At 40.8% G+C, this 19,250-nt stretch overlaps 1 protein-coding gene across 2 annotated transcripts in view; it reads left to right on the top strand.

Moving 5' to 3' along the window:
* nid2a (nidogen 2a (osteonidogen)) overlaps positions 1 to 19,250 on the top strand; it is a 57,528-nt gene that overhangs the window by 15,604 nt on the left and 22,674 nt on the right. For both annotated transcript variants that reach the window (XM_085348741.1, XM_085348740.1), the window contains exons 6-15: positions 416 to 548; positions 3,741 to 4,046; positions 4,393 to 4,504; positions 7,094 to 7,133; positions 7,468 to 7,577; positions 7,674 to 7,807; positions 8,710 to 8,821; positions 9,145 to 9,345; positions 9,426 to 9,656; positions 18,090 to 18,230. In XM_085348741.1, coding sequence (XP_085204867.1) covers positions 416 to 548; positions 3,741 to 4,046; positions 4,393 to 4,504; positions 7,094 to 7,133; positions 7,468 to 7,577; positions 7,674 to 7,807; positions 8,710 to 8,821; positions 9,145 to 9,345; positions 9,426 to 9,656; positions 18,090 to 18,230 — 1,520 coding nt within the window. The remainder of the gene's footprint in view (positions 1 to 415; positions 549 to 3,740; positions 4,047 to 4,392; positions 4,505 to 7,093; positions 7,134 to 7,467; positions 7,578 to 7,673; positions 7,808 to 8,709; positions 8,822 to 9,144; positions 9,346 to 9,425; positions 9,657 to 18,089; positions 18,231 to 19,250) is intronic.

Here is a 19,250-nt window from a genome sequence, read left to right as displayed (position 1 = left end):
ATTTCTTTGCAGCCAACAGTTTAACCTTAGAATTAGATGTACGCAAATAATGACTTGTTCTATGATCAGAATCGAAACAAGTAACAAGATGCATACACACACAGTAATCGCTAAAACAAATACTGGTAAATAAATGTGTATGTAGTAAGAGCTTGCTAATGACAGTGCATGTATAGCACAATAAGGGGCAGATAGCTAATAATTACAGGTTGTAAATGTCAAGCTAAAATTAGTGACTCAAAAAAAGATGTTCACATTCATTGTTATGTGCCTTGCCTTATGTCCTTTGTTGAACCTTTTCTTCAAATGCTGTTGCAGGAGAAGCTTAGGACATTTATAACAACAGAAAATGTTTTTTTGTGGTGCACATAATTATTTACATCCTTCTGTGAATGTCTGATTTCTTCTGCTCTAGGTTTGGTAACAGTGGAATTCCAGGCCTTTGGCTTTTCCACACTGGAAACCGTTATTCCTTTGACAACATTGTACCTGCATCCATTAAAGGTCCTGTTTCTACTCCACCAACTGTAGGATATGACTCCCATATGGTAATTTTGTTATTTGCTTGATTTAGCTTTTGGAAGATAACAATATATCTTCTTGAAATATACTGTAGTGCATCAAAAATCTACATTTTCTGCCTTATTTGCTTGCTTATTATGCACCAGTCTACTGCTTTGTACAGTGTTGTCGGCCACAATTTTTTCTCCCCAAATGACCTCTAACAAGAAAGCCTAATTTCTGCTATTGAGTACATCAGAAATTTCAACTTTCATAAATCATTCCAGATTATGCTAAATTGCAAAAGGCTTAGCCATGTCTTTAGTAAAACCTCTGTAACTTTGTGAAAAACAGAAAAGTTTGCTTTTCAATTTCTACTATAGAAATTTAATTTTTTTATGACTACAGTTAAAAACAAAACAATTAAAAAACAATTAAAAAAAAACAAATAACACAAAACTGGAAGTCAGAGCAATGAGCTACCAGAACTTTTACTTTAATTTTATTTCTTACAATTTAAGTCCAAAGAGCCGTGCTGACAGATTTCTGTTATTGGCACATGTAGAAAAACAGTTAAATATGTAACTTCTTTACAGAATGGGGAGTTTCAGTCGTCCGGACCGCTTAAGATCAAAGTGGGTTGCACGTAGCCCGCCATGTAAAATGAGTTTGACACACCTGCTGTAGAGCATCTCTGCCATCATGGGCTTCCCAACACACACAGTCAGACACAACGTTCTTGCTATGCTGCTTTCTTTATTCATTCAGTGTTATCTCTAACGCTTTTTTAACAGTGACATGTCCACTCAATTTTATCAGCTCTAGTAGCTCTTCTGGCTGCTAGTCCAAGTGATTGCTATACACACCTTGGTCCCAGCGAGCTACTGCATAAATAGAAGAGACATAATGAGACAATTGCTGACAGCTGTGCCAGCCAGCCCAAAGAGCCCTCTGCTCCAGCTCTCCCGGCGCTGAGCCAAAACCACACCCCGCCACCAAATACCCCAATCGCCCAACCTGGGATGCGGAGCCATCCGGCCTAAACTTCCTTTGCCCACAGAAGAGGAAATCAGCCACAACCATCTATACCTCAAAAGCCTTTGGATCATCGTGAATTTGAAAGGCTGTCAAGCTAGATATCGTTGGATGATCTGGGTGTTGGCATCCTTCGTGCAATGGAGCCATCATTCTGCAAAACATTGCCCGAACATAGGGTGAATCAGCATATCAGGAGATAACAGTGGAGGGCTTCAACTGCCTACAGAATTGCCAGACATTCTTTATCTGCTGTGCTGTATTTAGTCTTGCGCTCTGACAGCTTACAACCGATGTATACCTCAGTCGAATCCCCTCACCTGCAAACACAAAACGGCCACCTGTCCTCAGGGAGAAGTTAGGACTATGGAGCATGGTTATCCCCAGAGAGTTTATTTTACCCAGTCAAATGGAATTTAAAGCTTCCTTGGCACTGCTCTGTCAATGGACCAGGTCTGACTCACACTTTCGGGTGAGGTTGGTCAGGGGACTAGTTAGCTCTGCAAAGTTCATGATGAACCCATTCAGCTCCAAGAACCACCTAACAGCATCTGCTCTCTGGGCTTGTGTGAGATGGTCGTCACGAAGGAATGGCGGGAATGGGCCCCAACCCATCTTTGTCTTTCATCAAGCTCACCAGAGAAACAGGATCTGCCTGCCTCTGCACTTTCAGGCAGTATATTTTTGTGGCTCTACCCCTGGCAGAATGTGCTAACTCATAATTGACATCACCCACCCATCATGTGTGACCACAAAAGACCCTTACTACTTGACAAGTACTTTTCAGCTGGAGGATGGGAGAAACACAAGTAGTTTACCTCCTGGTGTAAACTACTTGAGTCTAGCCTCTCTGTTGTCATCCTCTGACATCCTCTCTTCTTTTATTTTTGCTTGGACTTTTCTCACAGTTTTCTGTAAGTAGGTCCAACACCACACGTGGTTTTCTGCCAAACAGCATTTCAAAGGAAAAGAAAAAATCAGTGGAGGCCTGGGGCACCTCCTACAGTGGAAACAACAGTGGGTCTAACCACCAGTCCCAAGTTCATTCATCCTTGTGAATGAACTTCTCCTCAAACATCATGGAATTTAATGCTTTATTCACACACTCCACCAGCCCATGTGTGAGATTTGAAAAAATTGCCCTGGTCAGTAAATATTTCTTTTGGGATTCAGAATATGACCAGAAACAGCTCATGGACCACACTCTCAGCAGAAATTGAAATGCTTCACAAAGCCACCTCTTCATGATATTGTGTTGCATAATTCACCAAGACTAAAAACAAAAGGATATCCTTGTGCACTCCAGTGAAATGACCTGACTGGCATTCCAAGTAGGACTCATCCAGAAGAATTGGGTCACGATTTTATTATGGTTTTATCATATTATATCAGCACCACCAGCAACAGGATGTACATTTCCCACTACAACATCCCTAGTTACAGCCAGCTGGGTGTGGCCAATAGCTGATCTCCCACTCCCAGTCTGGAGTTGTGGAATTGGCAGCACTGGTCTTTATGGGAGTAGCCCAAGCAGTCCAGCACAGTCTTCCAGACATCTTTAAAGTTCCCCTGAAAAACCGCTGGTAGGCTGAGCGCTGCTGCCTGCCCTTCCCCAGACAATAGGGGAAGCAGCCACACAGCCTTTTCCTCCACCAGCTGCTTACCAGCCTCCAACACTGTATCCTCAAACATATCCAAGACCAGCTGCGGTCATACGTCTCCACTGTCTTGTGTGGCATGATCAAAGAGCCATGGTAAGTAGAGGCAGTTGAGTTGCGGCCCCAGACCAGACCACAAGGTTTTCCAGCACCGGGTTGTGCCGCTCGGCCTGGGCCTGCAGTTCTTCCATCTGCCCTCAGTTAACCACCGCCTGCTCCTATTGCACAGGGGAAGTTTTGCCACCATCTGATCCAGGGCTTAGACTTGTTTAACAGTACAATCTGTTGGTGTGACCCTTCTTTGGGTGTTGGGTGGAGTTGGCACCAGTGTAGGACATTTCTACCATCTTGGGCTTCCCAACAGATAAGACAGTCAGACACAACCCTCTTGTTATGATTGTTTTCACTGTTCTTTATCTTACACACTGTTTCTGATGTTCTTTTTAGATAATCCCCAGTCCAATCAGTTTTATTAGCTGCCACCACAACCTCAGACACCCATGCTGCTCTTTACTCCTCTGACTTTTCCATTGTTTTTCCTTCCAGGGCACCACCACCCCAGACTATGATGAGTTTGAAGAATATGTGGAGAATACGTTTGACCCTAATACCCAAGAAAGAGAAGATGATTATCCTTTAACAGAGAGGAACCCTGAATTCCAGCCTGCACCTGCTGATGGTGACCGATCAAGATTCCTTCTACCGCAAAACCATTATGGGAGCGACAATATACCATTGACCTTTGAACCTGTGTATGGTTTCGAGCCACCAGAGAGGCAGTACGCTTCCCCTAATCCTCCACAGACAGTCGCAGAGGGAGGTGCTCAGCAGCCCCAGGAACAGCAACCACAGGTAACAGTGGTTCAAATGTGCAAAGAACTGTAGTATAACCCACTAACCATTTATCATGCACAACTTGGTATTATGCACACCTTTTGCCATCACAACTGCCTTAGTTAGATATGAAAAAAGGGAATTGAAACAGCAGGGTTGTCAGGTGTTAAAAGGATTTTAAATTCAAAGGACAATTTAAGAAAATATCATGGTCATAGTGGAATGGTGTTGTCAACAAAATAATGAGAACATAGCGCAGATCATAACTTTCTGGATTATGATATTTGTAGAGAATTACAGCTACAGGCTTGGATTTTATTGCTTTCAATGCCAGAACATATTTCTCCTGTGTCTTCCTCTGCAGCTGCCTCTGAAAGTGGTGAATGTGCACACCCCACATAGAAATGCTCCGCCTCTTTCCCCTGGAGCACATGTGGTCAGTGTGGATGAAGAACAGGTTAATTTTGACACAGGAGGTAAGAAAAAAACAATGAGTATTTTTCTTTTTTTAAAACTTATCAGCAAACTTTATCCTAAAGAAGTGCACAGAGCAGTCAAATCAATATGTGGTACCTCACTGAATCGTCTAGATACACTTTCCAACAGTTTTCCAAGTTACTTCATAGTGTGCTCGTTTCACGCTTAGGCCAAAATAGGCCATTTAAAGGACGTCAGAAACAAAAGGACAGCTGGTCAAAAGTTCAGTCTTTTTCACAGTCAAGTTGTCATAGTGATAACTGGGCAAGTATACACTTTGTTTTGTTTTTCATGCAATTTTATTTATTTATTTGTCTTTGGATTCCTGTGACAATGAAGTGAGTCACATGAGACTATGTTTTGAGGAGCCATTCTAAAGAAAGCCACAGCCAAAAATGTGCCTATTTCACACAGCCACGTTTTGAACAGGCACAGTCAAACCCATACACATATACAGAGAGTGAATTCTCATAGCTGTCCTCTTTTCATATCAGTAACTTTGTCACTGCCTGCATGTGATGCATTTGGGGACATCTGTACATTGTAGCTATAACAAAATAACCTTGGTTGCACTTTCTCTACTCTTTGAAATTAGTTTCATGGAAAACGCTACCTCGCTGTCTTGGCCAGCTGCCGAGCGGTACCTAATACAATACTGCCGTTGTGCTGTGTAGCTACCAGGTGTGTGTGCTCACGCTCCCTCCCCTTCAAACTACTCCCACAGGATTTTGCCATAAATAAGAATGTGTTCTCAGTGAACCTCTTATATAAGGTCAAGCAAACTGTCTGTGTAAGTGAGTTCATCTTATTAGGTCAGTTTGGGAAAAAGAAACAGTTTTTTCTGAGAAGCCTTCGAGATCTGTCGCCAAGTGTTTAATGTTCTATCTGACATTTTTATGCATGTTTTTAGGAAAACAAGATATGTCTTTAAGCTCACTATTTTGTTGTAGAGCTATAGTAAAAGTGGAAACAGGCAGGATGGGATATGGAGCATCTTGCTGCAAATCAAATCAAATCAAATTTATTCATAAGCACATTTAAAAACAACACAGGTTGAACCAAAGTGCTGTAGATAATGGAAATAGTAAACATTCATAGTAAAAAAACAATGAAAGACTAGTCACAATTAAAAGCTAAAGAATACAAGTGTGTTTTCAAGCGGGTTTTAAAAAAGGTCAAATGTCAAGTGCTATATTTATGTGTTTTGAAGTTTTTAGAAAGCACATTTATATTTTTCGGCATTTTTATGGATTTGATGTTTATGAAACTTGGAGTACAATTGTTACGTCTTTGTCTCCCTAGAAAATTCCAACGTCCCAAAAAGAGAGAAAGAAAATGAGAAAGTCAAAGAGAACAATGCACTCGCTCAGGAGTTATGCAAGCTCCATGTGATGTTTTTTGTTAAGAGAAGTTACTTAAGCATGTGAGGTTGTGGTCAGATTTGAGCAGTTCTAATAAGAATAGGCATTTAAGGTTTCAATCTAAATATCTTAAGTCAGCAGTTTTCTTGCTGACTCAGTTATTTATTTATTTTTTTGTCGATTCAAAGAAAAAAATTGTGCAGCATTCAAGTCAGAGACACTTTCAACAAATAAACAGTCTTTTAGTTTAGAGTCTATTTAGAGCCGTAGTCAGAACATGTATATGCTGTGAAGACATTGGGTCTCATCTTGGCCACATCCAAGGACTGTTTATTACTTGGTATTGAGGTTTAGGTTAATATTTGGCTTAGTTTAGGGTTGTGGTTAGCCAGTGAGTGGTGAGGGTTACAAGACTACACAATGTATTATGTCAATGAAGGTTCTCATTAAAGAGGAAAGATGTGCATGTGTGGATGTTTGAAGCAGGACTGCAGCAGCTGGTTTTCTTTTCATATAGCATCTTGGAGTGTATGCATATATGTCTGCATGTGTGTGTGCAAATTTCATGTTGTTCCACTCACCCCCAACCAGCTGCAGAGTCTCTTCCTGTTAAAAGAGTTTTTCCTTCCCACTGTCAGTAAGTTCTTGGTCATAGAGGGTCATCTGATTTCTTTGTGTTATTGTAGGGTCTTTACTTTGCAGTATAACGCGCCTTGAGTTGACTGTTGGTGTGATCTGGTGCTATACAAATACATTTGAATTGAAGTTTTTGTACAATGTGTAGATTGGAGACAAAATATAAATTGTTCAAGTGAATCATCTTACCATCACTCATTTTCAGGTAAAAGTCATAAAAATAATATAGAATGTTGATCATTATAAAAGATTTTTCATAAATTTTGCAGAAGACATTCACAGATGATACAGAGGGAGATGTTGCAACAGTTTGAAAAGATAAGACTTAGTCGGAAAAACTCTTCTCCCCCTAAACCATCAGCAATATGAAGGTTTTGTCTGAGTAGCAACACTTACTGTTCAGGAGAATACTGCAAGTACCTGCGTCATAACAGAGAGCTTAAATGAATATGGCTGAGTGATGATGTCACCAGTGGAGCGCAAACTAACCAATGTAGTGGGTATAACTGAAGCATTAGAGTGGAAACATTAGGCTAATGAGTTTAAATGTCGTATCATGTATCCTCTAATCTTACTTTTTTTCTCTCATAGTGATTCAATATACTACAGAGAATAAGGAAACATGTGCCAGGTATGTAAAGAGTAGACATGCAATTTAATTTGCTTACCTACACAGCCAATCAGACATTGTTGGTAAGACATTGAAAAGACATCAAAGACAACTTTGTTAGGTGTCTTAACAACACTGAGATTTGTTCAAAACAGTGTAAAGAGTAAAAGTTGCTTTCTCAGAATCTGAAGATCTTTCTTAAAAAAGAAAAGCTCTTTCCTGCAGAAATAATATTTTAAGTTAGTGTCTGCTTGATCTGACACTTGTCCATTCTCATGCCTTGTCTGATGCCATGAATACATATCAAAAAAGCACCGATCGTACTTAAAACTACAACTTTCTCCTTCTCATTTAGATTCCTGCAGCAGTGCTCCCAGAATGCATTTTGCACTGACTATGCCACAGGCTTCTGCTGTCACTGCCAACCAGGCTTCTATGGAAATGGACGCCAGTGTCTGCCTGATGGTTAGATCTTGGCCATTTTTTCTAAGTGCTGTGCCCATTGGTTGTCTTTACATATTAAAGCTGCTTTGTTGTGTGCGTTCTGTGCTGCTCATCCAGGTGCCCCCCAGCGTGTTAGCGGTAAGGTGAGCGGTACTGTGTATGTGGGATCGACTCCAGTATCGCTGAACAACATTGATCTCCATGCCTACATCGTGGTGGGAGACGGGAGGGCGTATACTGCGATCAGCGAGGTACAACCTGAAAAACAGCCCCATTAATCGTGTACAAGCTTCTTCTATATTGTAATTAAGATTAAGGCAGCCAGTACTTTTTCCATAACAAATTTAAGGAACCAATCTGGTAAGCTTTCAGAGTGGGGCTAACTTATCAGATCAGGAGATCAGGAGCAAGGTTTAACTTACAGTCATGAAAAAGAAAGTTTTCAGAGGACTGCACGTAGTCATGAGACAAACTAAGCATACCCGTACTGCTTCCACAGGAATTAAGAGGGTAACCCTAATACTTGGCTAATCGAATGTTTTTGATTAATTGACATCAGCAGGTTTGAGCACCTCTATAAAAGTTTTGTCAGTTTGCTGGTCTGGAGCATTGAGGTGTGTTAACATAATGGAAATCCCAGTGAATTCATTCCAATGTCAGACCAAGAACTACATGGGCATGCTGAGGCCTGTAGAGTCTGAGTCCATCAATGTTTAATGTCATGATACCATCGTTATTTAATAAAAAAGTGCATGTATGGTTTGCTTTGAAGTGTTATCAGGAGGAAGCCTCTAAGAACATGACAGCACAGCTTAGGTTTTCCACTTTGCATCTGAACAAATCACAAGACTTCTGAAACAATGTTCTTTGGATGGATGAAACTAAAGTTTGGCTATAATGCACAACACCAAATAAGGAGGAAAACAAACACAGCATATCAGCACAAACACCTGATATAGTGTCCATTGGGGGAATTCAATTCGAATTTTTTTCAACCACAATTTTTTCAAATCCACCTTGGATTTAATCATTTTTAAGTAAAGGAAATTGAAATATGTTGGTTAAAAAGCCTCTGAAAAAAATGAACATCTTAATGTCTTGCGTCATTTATGTAAACTTAGTCAACTTAGCAAACATTATCCCTCTTGGTCAGGTACCAGAACCAGTGGGCTGGGCACTGATGCCAGTTGCACCCATTGGAGAGCTATTTGGATGGCTGTTTGCTTTGGAGCTGCAGAATAGCCAAGCGGGATTCAAACTGACAGGTAAACATGTTTGCACAGTTTTTTGCCTTGTACGTCCTGACTCTTGACATTCTGGAGAGACATGAGGGAACTCCTTAATAGCAAGGACATCGTGTGTCTGTTTTTTTGCATGTGTGTGTTTCTGGTCTCCCAGCCAGATGTAGTGTCTCCAGGGATGTGATGTGATATCAGTCTTCCCCCTCCCCTCACTAATGGGAAACAGCTGTGTGGTTGTGTTAGTGTGTAACTATTGTAGACACTGCACTTTTTCTGAAATGTAGCTTCTGCATGTTTGTTATATATAAACCAGTAAATAAAAGATTGATGATTATTTGTGTTACAAGGTGCTGAGTTCAGTCGTCACGCAGAGGTTGTATTTTACCCTGGGAACCAGCACTTGTCAATTATTCAGACGGCCCGTGGCCTCGATGACCACAACCACCTAACCGTGGGTACTGTAATCAGCGGCAGTGTGCCCTTCCTTCCTCCTGGTGCTGAAGTTACCATGGAGCCCTTCAAAGAGACTTACCAGTACTACCCCTCAGGTAAAGTCAAGGATTGAACAGCATACATCATTCGATTGCCCTTTTTGTTGCTTAAAGTGACTCCATCTCTCTTTCTACAGTTGCAACCTCCACCTCTATTAGAGAGTATTCAGTGGTTACAGCAGACCGAGGGTCCGAGTCCTTCTCTTTCCAGCTTAAACAGAATATCACCTACCGTGACTGCCCACACAACAACCAAGCTGCCACCCCGGAGACTTTGCAGATCCTTATGGAGAGGGTGTTTGTCATGTTCGTGAAGGAGGAGCGGATCCTGAGATACGCCATCACCAACAAAATCAGCCCAGTTAGAGGTGAGACAAACTATGTTTACAGAGATCACACTTTAATAGCAATTCACAGGTGGTCCAGTTACTGTATATACTACATATTTACTCATATAATGTGTGAGTTTTAACATGGTAGTGTTTTCTTAAATCGACCATAGCAAGTAGTGCCTTGACCTGAAGTAAAGTGAACATTTGCGACTTGTCAAGCCTCTGACCACACGTAATGCAAAGTTCTTATAAAATCAAGTCAACAAATTTAGACACATAAACAGCAAACAACAACACAACACAACAGTAGTTTAAAAGCCTGAAGTGCTGTATTTATTTAAGTATTTATTGTCCAGCAATAAATAATAATAAGAATAACATAAAATTTTAGCTAACATTAGCAGGAAGAATTTGTCTACTGAAGCCTGTCTAGACAGAAATGTGCTCGCCAAGCGATTGCTATGGCCCACATCAAAAGGGCGTTTGATTCATGAAGGGACTGTTTGGTTTCGGAATAATATTTGTCTTTCCCTGCCGACAGAGACAGATTGCAAGCTCACATAAGAAAATACTGTCTTGAGTAGTTGCCCCTTGTTATAAAATTATAAAAGTATTCGGTAAATCAACTACATTTTCTTTACGCTGTAATTGCCAGCATGGGTGTGGTTAGCAGGCCAGCTGGCATTTTTTGTGCCAAAAGTGAAAAAGTTATCATTTTCATGATACTTGGTATATAGATATAGGTATTTAGTGCACATGCCATTCCCCTACTTGTAATATAAGATAAATAACGCATGGTACAATGGACAGTGTTTACAAGGTTGCACACATTTTATGAACCTAAACTCATGAAAAGATAACTGACACTGCAGTTCACTTAATGACTGGAGTTGTCGATAACTGTGACAGTTTTTGAGCTGAGATTTTTCTTTAAATGGTAAATGGACTGATTGTTATATAGCGCTTTTTTACTCTCCTAGAGTACTCAAAACCCTCTATGCAATATGCCACGTTCACACAAGCACTGTCTTCTATGCTTTTAACTCCTTAGTAACTACCATTCACACACATTCATAGTCCAATGGACGCATTGGAGAGCAACCTGGGGTTAATATCTTGCCCAAGGATATTTGGCATGCAGACTGGGAAAGCCAGGGATCGAACCTTCCAATCAGTAGATGACCTGCTCTACCTCCTGAGCTACAGCAGTAAATGCTGCCATTATGTAAACTGTTTCCCAGCAAGCTGTCATAAAAACATCTACTAGATACTCTGATACATGATACAGTCATACATGATGACCAAAAAAACAGGCTGTTCTCCAAACTGAAACAATTTAAAGTTTAAATCAACAAATCTTATGGTTCTAATGGCTAAATGGATTTCAGACCATCCCTGTCATGTGTATTTTATGATCTACCAGTTGTGTCTGTTTGCGTATGGCATTCCATATGGACAGTTTCTGGTGAGGGGTTTTCACCCACCGCAAACATCTTCCTGTGCAGTCTTCCAAAACCCCAACTGCACGTTGCTGGATGCAGATCAAGCTGTCTGTTGTCGAATGCTAACTGGTTGACAAGTGGGCCGTAACAGCAAAGGGAGCCGCAACAGAGTTCGCCAGAGGAAAGAGAGAAGCACACAAAACTCCATCAAAGATAATAATAAAAAATACAAAATGAAAACCACAGATAGTGACTGCAGTGGACACGTCCCATCATTTTTAACACTTGCTTTCACTTCAGCTCTTTGTATGTTATAACTTGGATGGACCAACAACACAAGCCAGACTAGTCCCGAGAATGGTTGTACCACATATTTTGTAACTTCAGTCTTTCAGCTTCAGTCAACGCCTACAGTGTTGGAAACATGACTTCTCTTCCAGAGCCTTTAACCATTCAGCTATTAATTATTGCAGGGTTGCCACAGAAACCTCAGCCAAACCAATGGCACAGAGTTGGATAGAGCACAGGTTTAAGAACACATGCTGTGGATTTACAGATTGAAACCATAGAAAATGTTGTCATAATGTCTCCATTTTCACTTCAGTGTCTACCATGGTGCAGACACACCAGACCCTTTTAAGGATAATTTGAACCACAGTTTACGTCACAGCTGTCACAGCTGTCTTTAAGGATTTTAACGAATTCAGCTGCAGATGAATCCAGACATGTGTTAACACAGTTAACGAAAAGAGCTGGTCAAGGAGTGAAAACTGTAGATAGGCCAACAGAATTTAATGAGAACTTAGCATGAGTGGGGAAAAAAATCTCAGAGTGTTGAAAAAAAAGATTTGCCTTACTGTTTAAAAGCACCTTCTGTTTCCAGAGCACAAGCCAAAACCACCAAACCAGAACTGGTTCTGTGGAATTTGCCCCCAAGTTTGTGTTCTGCCTTATCGTCTGCAACCTAGGAATAAAAAAGTAATGTGCTTGGAATACTACTTAGTAATTATTATAATTATTAAAGTATTATTGGTACAACTGACTATGTTTACAACTTTTATGGACAGAATTTTTTAGGAGCCATGAAGAGGCAGAGGATGTGAGTTTTAGTAAACTCACTTTCACACTGGATCCACTTGTGTGAAGTGGCTGACAATTAGCAGCTCAGAGTCTGAGTCTCTGGTTCTCAGCTGAGAAACTGTGGATGGCCTCTCCAGGATGGGAAGGAGGGTATTTAAAAGTACCTCTCTTCTGTGGAACCAGCTCCCACTTTGGAATTGGGAGATAGACGACCTTTATTCTAGATTTAAGATTAGGCTCAAAACTTTCCCTTTTGATGAAGCTTATAGTAAGGATTGGATGACAGGTGACACTGAACCCTCCCTTGGTACGTCCCAATAGACTTAGGCTGCTGGGGGTTTCCCATGGTGCACTGAGCATTTCTTCTTCTTCTTCACCTTAATCTAATGATCAAGGAACTGACCTCACAGCCCATTGTTCCTTCAGTGGGCTGGTTTCAGTCATTATGCAAATGTGCTGTTTATAAGATTGGGGAAACCTGCAGTCAGCTGAGACTGAAGAAGTCACTTGGATGGGTGACGAAACGTTTCTCCCACTGAAAACGCTACCTCCAGATGAACAGAATCAACCTTTTGGAACACAGCATCGTATTTCATCATTAGTTACTGTTAATCTCTGGCTGACTTCCACATTGTCTCTTTGGTTCAGTCTTCCTTTCTTACCCCTCCCCAACCAGTCACAACAGATGGCTGTACCTCCATGAGCCTGGCTGTGCTGGAGTTTTCTTCAATTCATTTTAATTAGATTTTATTCGTAATGTCAAATCACAACAACAGTTGCCTTAAGGGGCTTTATATTGTAAGATAAAGACCCTAAAAATTTAGAGAGGAAACCTCCAACAATAAGATAACCCCCTATTAGCTAAGGCTTTGGAGAAAGTGGGAAGAAAAACTTCCTTTTAACAGGAAGAAACCTCTGGCAGAACCAGAAATTTAGGGAGGGGCAGACGTTGCTACCACCGGTTGGGGGTGAGGGGAGGAAGACAAATCAAAGACATCTGCTTTCTGTTAAAAGAGAGTGGGGTTATCTGATTGTTGGGGTTTTCTCTGTAGTATTTTAGGGTCTTTACCTTAGAATACAAAGCCTCTTGAGGCAACTGTTTTTGTGATTTGGTTCTATATAAATTGAATTGAATTGAATTGAATTGAATTGAATTGAATTGAATTGAATTGAATTGAATTGAAATGAATTGAATGATCTCCCTGTGTTTGCGTGGGTTCCCTCCCACCGTCCAAAGACATGCAGCTTGTGGGGATAGGTTAATTGGATAATCCAAATTGCCACTAGGTGTGAATGTGAGTGTGAATGGTTGTCTGTCCCTATGTGTTAGCCCTGCGACAGACTGGCGACCTGTCCAGGGTGTACCCCGCCTTTTGCCCTATGACAGCTGGGATAGGCTCCAGCGCCCCCCGCGACCCTGAAAAGGATAAGCGGAAGCGAATGGATGGATGGAATGGACATTAATATAGTTTTACTAATAGAAGGTGTAGCATTCTCATGTGATGCGACAAGCCAATGATCACTCTGGATGTTAGTCCGCTGTAAAACTTTAATGCGTACCCCAGCGTTAAAACACAATGCCAGTACCGGAAAAACAAAACTCCTGCCACCATGCTATTGGACCACAGTTACGGCAGGTCTCATAAACAAATATTGCTTGGCAATCATTTAATGATTCAATAATCAATGATCTACAGAAGGTAAACCTGAAATTAGCTGCTAGCTACTTTTCGCTGCGTTGGTCACAGAATAGTAACTGTAGGCAGTTAGATCCAGTGATATCCAAGGTATGGGTTGGATTTGAATGTGTTTGGGGAGTGTGTGTGGTTGACAGGCATATTTGATGTTATCTTTTCTATTTACAGTTTTATCGTTGTTAAAGCTTTACTGCACCCAAGTGAATGGTAAATCAAGCACTTTGAGAATCACAGAGGTCTTTGTGGCTTGCTAAGCCAAAGAAAAGATCCTTTTAGATGAATTATGTTACATTAGATGAAAAGTTTTTCAACAATTTTTCCCGCGTTGTTTTTAATTTTTATGTCCATTACCTTCATCTGCTCTCCTTAAAATAATGGAAGAAAAAATGTTCATAGATATATAAATACAGGACAGAACATGTGTTGTGTTCTTTTTCTGTCAACATGCAGCAGTTGTGCTGTCTTTACCCACTTTGTCTGCTGAAAAGCAGATAGTGACAGTTGGATACGTGACCTTGTAAGATGACGGGAAAAAGAAGTCTGAAAAAGAATTTGAGACAGACACCACCACCTTGTTTTTGGATTCAGACCAGGAATCTGTCATTGAGACGTCAGCACGCTGATTAAAAACGTTATGATGACATATCTCACACATGCACATGCTCACACACAATGATCCACCCAGACCACAGCTGGAAGAGCTTTTGGGGATAAGGGATTTTGTAAACATGGGTTAAGTATGAGCCTGTCACACAGAGGGCATACATATGTGCTGTGGAGTGGGGGGTGTCTTGAATGGGGGTTGCCAGGTAGAATAGCTGACTAGTGATGTCATGAGAATTGTGGAAGAAAAGACGCTGAACTGACAGGTAAACCTGTCATACGCTTTATTAAACTGCAAATTAACTAGTTGTGGTATAGTTTATTGAGGGCCCCCTATTTTCAATGATTTAATTGAATCTAATGTAGCCACCTGTTATTTAAAGTATTGGAGTAAATAGTTTTGAAGTAAATATTTGAAATTATTCATCCATCTGGAGCCTATCCCAGCTGTCTTAGGGTGAGAGGCAGGGTACATCCTGGACAGGTCACCAGTCTGTCTCAGGGCTAACAGATAGACAAAGACAACCATTCGCACTCACATTCACACCCATAGGCAATTTAGTGTTTTCCTATCCCCACTAACTTCATGTCTTTGGACTGTGGAAGGAAGCCGGAGCAACCGGGGAGAACCCACGCAACATGGGGAGAACATGTAAACTCCGCACAGAAAGACCCCACCGTGCCACGGTGCCGCTAAAATGATTCATCCATCCATTCGCTTCCGCTTATCCTTTTCAGGGTCGCGCGGGGCGCTGAAACCTATCTCAGCTGTCATGGGGCGAGAGGCGGGGTACACCCTGGACAGGTCGCCAGTCTGTCGCAGGGCTAACATACAGAGACAGACAATCATTTGCACTCACACTCACTCCCGCATTCACACCTGTGGCCAATTTAGCATTTTAGACCTAAAGTGATTCATATTTATCTTACTTATCTGGATTTTGCTTTGAACAAACATCTCGTCATTTTAAAGAGTCTGAGTCTGTTAATGAGACTCGGGCCCCTGTTGTACATTCCCCGTAGTGCAAAAGCCAAAGCTGCATATTTTAAAAGAACTACATGTTAATTGCCCCCATGTTTTAAGCACCATGCCTGCAGTTAGTTTTTTATTTGCAGCCTCACTTTAGCTAACTGTTGACACCACTATGGATTCATTTGGGTAGTTTTCTCCTTAGCTGTGCCGGGTTTTTTTTTTTTTTTAGCCCGATAAACCACTTAAATCCAGCTTTCAGTGCGTTCAGATGATTTAGTGTTGCTGGACTTTAAGTGTCCAGTGCATAAACCCAGTTTGTTTGTGTCTACGTGTTTATGCGTGTGTGGAGGAGATTTTTGAAAAGCAACAGGTGGGAAACTGCACTCACCACTTTGATGATGATGATGATGATGATGATGATGTGTGTGTGTGTGTGTGTGCGTGCGTGCTTCTCCCATTCTCTCTCTCTTTAATTATCCCTCAGCCTTTTCTACAGTCCATGTGTATCTCACGCTCTCATCTCCCCTTTTTTACCGCCACATTCAGACTTTGCAGGGTCTCTCTCTCTCTCTCTCTCTCTCTCTCTCTCTCTCTCTCTCTCTCTCTCTCTCTCTCTCTCTCTGATAATGAGCCAAAATTGCTCTCTGGCCTCAGGAGATGAAAACAAGCTGCGTGTGTGTATGTTTGTTTTTGTTTATGTGCAAGTGTGTTGTTGTTTATGGCATATGATGAAGCTGACAGTAAAGCAAAAGTCCAGCATGAAACACTCTAAGATTATTAAAAACAGATATTATAACAGATGTGTTCATGTGCATAACTGAGAATATTTTACATCCCAGCCAACTGGAGCCGACTAACTATAGATGTCCTTGAAATAAAAGCGAAACCATGCAGACACTGAAGGTTTGTGTTTGAGCCGAATCTAAATTCCATATTTGGGCCAATATTTAAATTGTGTGGGTAGAAGGAATGCCTGAGCAGTGTGGGGTATTTTACATTAGATAATATTTTTACATGACACGAGACCAAAGTTATCGATCAAAGATGCTGAGACTTGTTTTAACGACACTATAATATTGCTTAATGTTAAAGTTATAATAATACAAAAAAATAAGAGTTGGAGCATTCTTATAACAGGATCATTGCTGTATCCTGCTGTACAGAGCAAATTTGAACTTTAAGCATATTTATTCATCTTTAACATTTCTATTTTTTCCCCCATGGTTTTCTTTGCTCTTTTGTTTATATTTCTGATTTTCTCAAAATTCGTCTGAGGTTTGTTTTTGAAATTGTGTGTCTGAGCCACGCAGCAGTATGAAGAAACCCTGAACTCACATCCGCTCACTCATCCCTCTGTCCATGTGTCTACCCCCCCATATGCGTCTAAGCTTGTCCATATGTTGAACATAGAGAACATGAAGGGAGTTGCTTCCTAAGAGGAGTCTGTCCTGTGGGAGTTTGTCTGGAGTGATTTTACATGTGTGTTTGGTTAACTTGCCCTGTAATCATTGCCCTAATCACTGAAGTTTCACTAAATAATCCAGACCTCAGTTGATCTGAGCTCAGGATATTTGGTGTGTAGCAGATTTTGTGTGGTTGTCTGGTTGAATTTTCTCACACCAGCTTTAACAATGTTGCTCTTTTATGTCTAATGCAGTTTATTTTCAGATTCTAATGTCTGTTAATGTTATTGTCTGCTTCTTTAAATTCTTTCTTTTTTAACATTTGTTGAAGGTGCCACTTTTAATGTGCTTTGAAAGACTAGAAAATGAAAATGAAATCAAATGGACATTACTGACAGTACACAAGCAATTTTTTCTAATAGAGTAGCTTTGCATGAGTTCCATCAGGTTACCTGAAACAAGCCATTTTACCTGCTTTTGGCTCTTTAGGCCATCTTTCATCTGATTGGCTGCTACTCCTAAACAGAAGGTTTTACCAGCAAGTGGGTGGGGCTTCTGTAACCATAGCCAAAACAATTTGACTGAGATGACTATAACAGGGATATGGTCTCTCTTTGTCATCATACAGAGCCAGTGTAAGACAAAATAATGTCTGAAATAGAAGAAATATTGAATTATTTTTAAGGCTGACCTCAAATGAAACTTTGAACATGAAAAATCCACCATGGCAGAAGTATATATATTATATTAAATAAGGAAATTATATTAGACACTGGTTACAGGGAGTTATATGAAAGTTAGCATATAAAAAGTACTTAAGCTTACTTATTTGTGTAAATGGGAAGTCCTCTTCACACACTAAGGTTAATTATTCCACAGGATTCCTTGCAAGAGCCAATTCTATTTACATTATACATGCTATCCTTAGCCAGTATTATTAGAAGGAATAGCATACATTTTCTCTGCTATGCAGATGATACCCAGCTTATCTATCCATGAAACCAGATGACAAATACCAACTAGTTAGACTGTAGGTATGAATAAAAGACATAAAGATCTGGATGACCTGTTTCTAAATTCAGACAAAACTGAGTTATTGTACTTGACCCTAAAAATCATAGACACCTGGTGTCCAAACGGATCCTCTCTCTCCAGCAGCACTGTTAGGAATCTTAGAGTAATTTTTCACTGTCACTCTCGGTCACTGTTAAGTTGCATCCACTGTGATTAAAAACACAATCCTTTCTTTTTCTTCCCTCATGAAATGGAAGCTCCAGGCCCTGAGCTGCACAACCCTTGCTATGCCGGGACCCACGACTGTGACACCACAGCCCAGTGCATCCCGTTAGAGGACCTGGCTTTCCAGTGCCAGTGTGCTACTGGTTATACAGGAGATGGGCACAACTGTTACGGTATCTATCTGTGTCTGTGTCGGTCCTTCTGTGAACAAGCACGTAGAGTGGATTCTTCTGTGGATATACTGTGCAGCAATGAGATGGTTTATGTACATTTCAGAGTGCTTCCTCTGCCTTTGTTTAGTCTAGCGTTTTCTGTCGCATACAAAATGTCGAAGTCCAAGACAGTGTTTCTGTGTTTTATCAACATCTGTCCAGCCAGTGTAGAGGGGTCAAGTACAGGTTGGTTGAGCAGAATCGTCTGTAATCACTCTTTTCTTTTCTTTTCTTTTCTTTTCTTTTCTTTTCTTCATCCTTCCTCTCCATTCGTCTCTTCAAGGTTAATTTTCAAGTTAAAAGGGCCTTCAGGACTTCAAGCTGGTGTGTGGTCTGTCATTAGCCCAGCAGCAGGTCTTTTTCGCTGCTGACAGCAAAGAAAGCCCCAGGCTCATCCTAAATTCTCATGGATGGGCCTCAGTGCGCCTTTCTGCTCAGATGATCTCCATGTTGTATTACACAATGCATTTTACATTCATGTGAGGAAAAAAAATGTGCACAAGACTCGCCACCATTTCTCAGTTTAGCAGCAATAACTTGAAGTAATTGTTTTCTTTACGACTTATCATTATTTCACGTTGTTGTGGAGGAGTTTTGGCTCATTATTCTTTGCAGTGTCACTTCAGGTCATTGAAGTTTGCAGGCATTCGTTCATGCACAGTTCTCTTAATGTCCCTCCACACATATTAATCGGGTAAAGATCTGGACTTCGAATGGTTTGATGCAACACCTTGATTCTTTTCTTTTTCAGCATTTCTGTTTTAGATTTGTTGGCACGCTTGAGATCCTTATCCTTTTGCATAGCCAATGTATGTCCAAGCTTCAGCTGTAAGACAGATGGCCTGACATTTGTCTAGAATACTTTGGTATGCAGAGAAGATCCTGGTCGACTTAATGGCTACAAAGTCCCCAGGTCCTGCAAATTAACCCTGAATCATCACTCCTCCACCAACCTTTAATATTTAACATGCTAACTGAGGT

This window comes from Diplotaxodon limnothrissa, linkage group LG23 (assembly GCF_057381915.1).
Source record: "Diplotaxodon limnothrissa isolate DT_005_m linkage group LG23, D_limnothrissa_male_GT1.1, whole genome shotgun sequence".
NCBI lineage: Eukaryota > Metazoa > Chordata > Actinopteri > Cichliformes > Cichlidae > Diplotaxodon > Diplotaxodon limnothrissa.
Note: the sequence above shows the minus strand (reverse complement) of the source record. Positions and strands in the feature narration are given on the sequence as shown.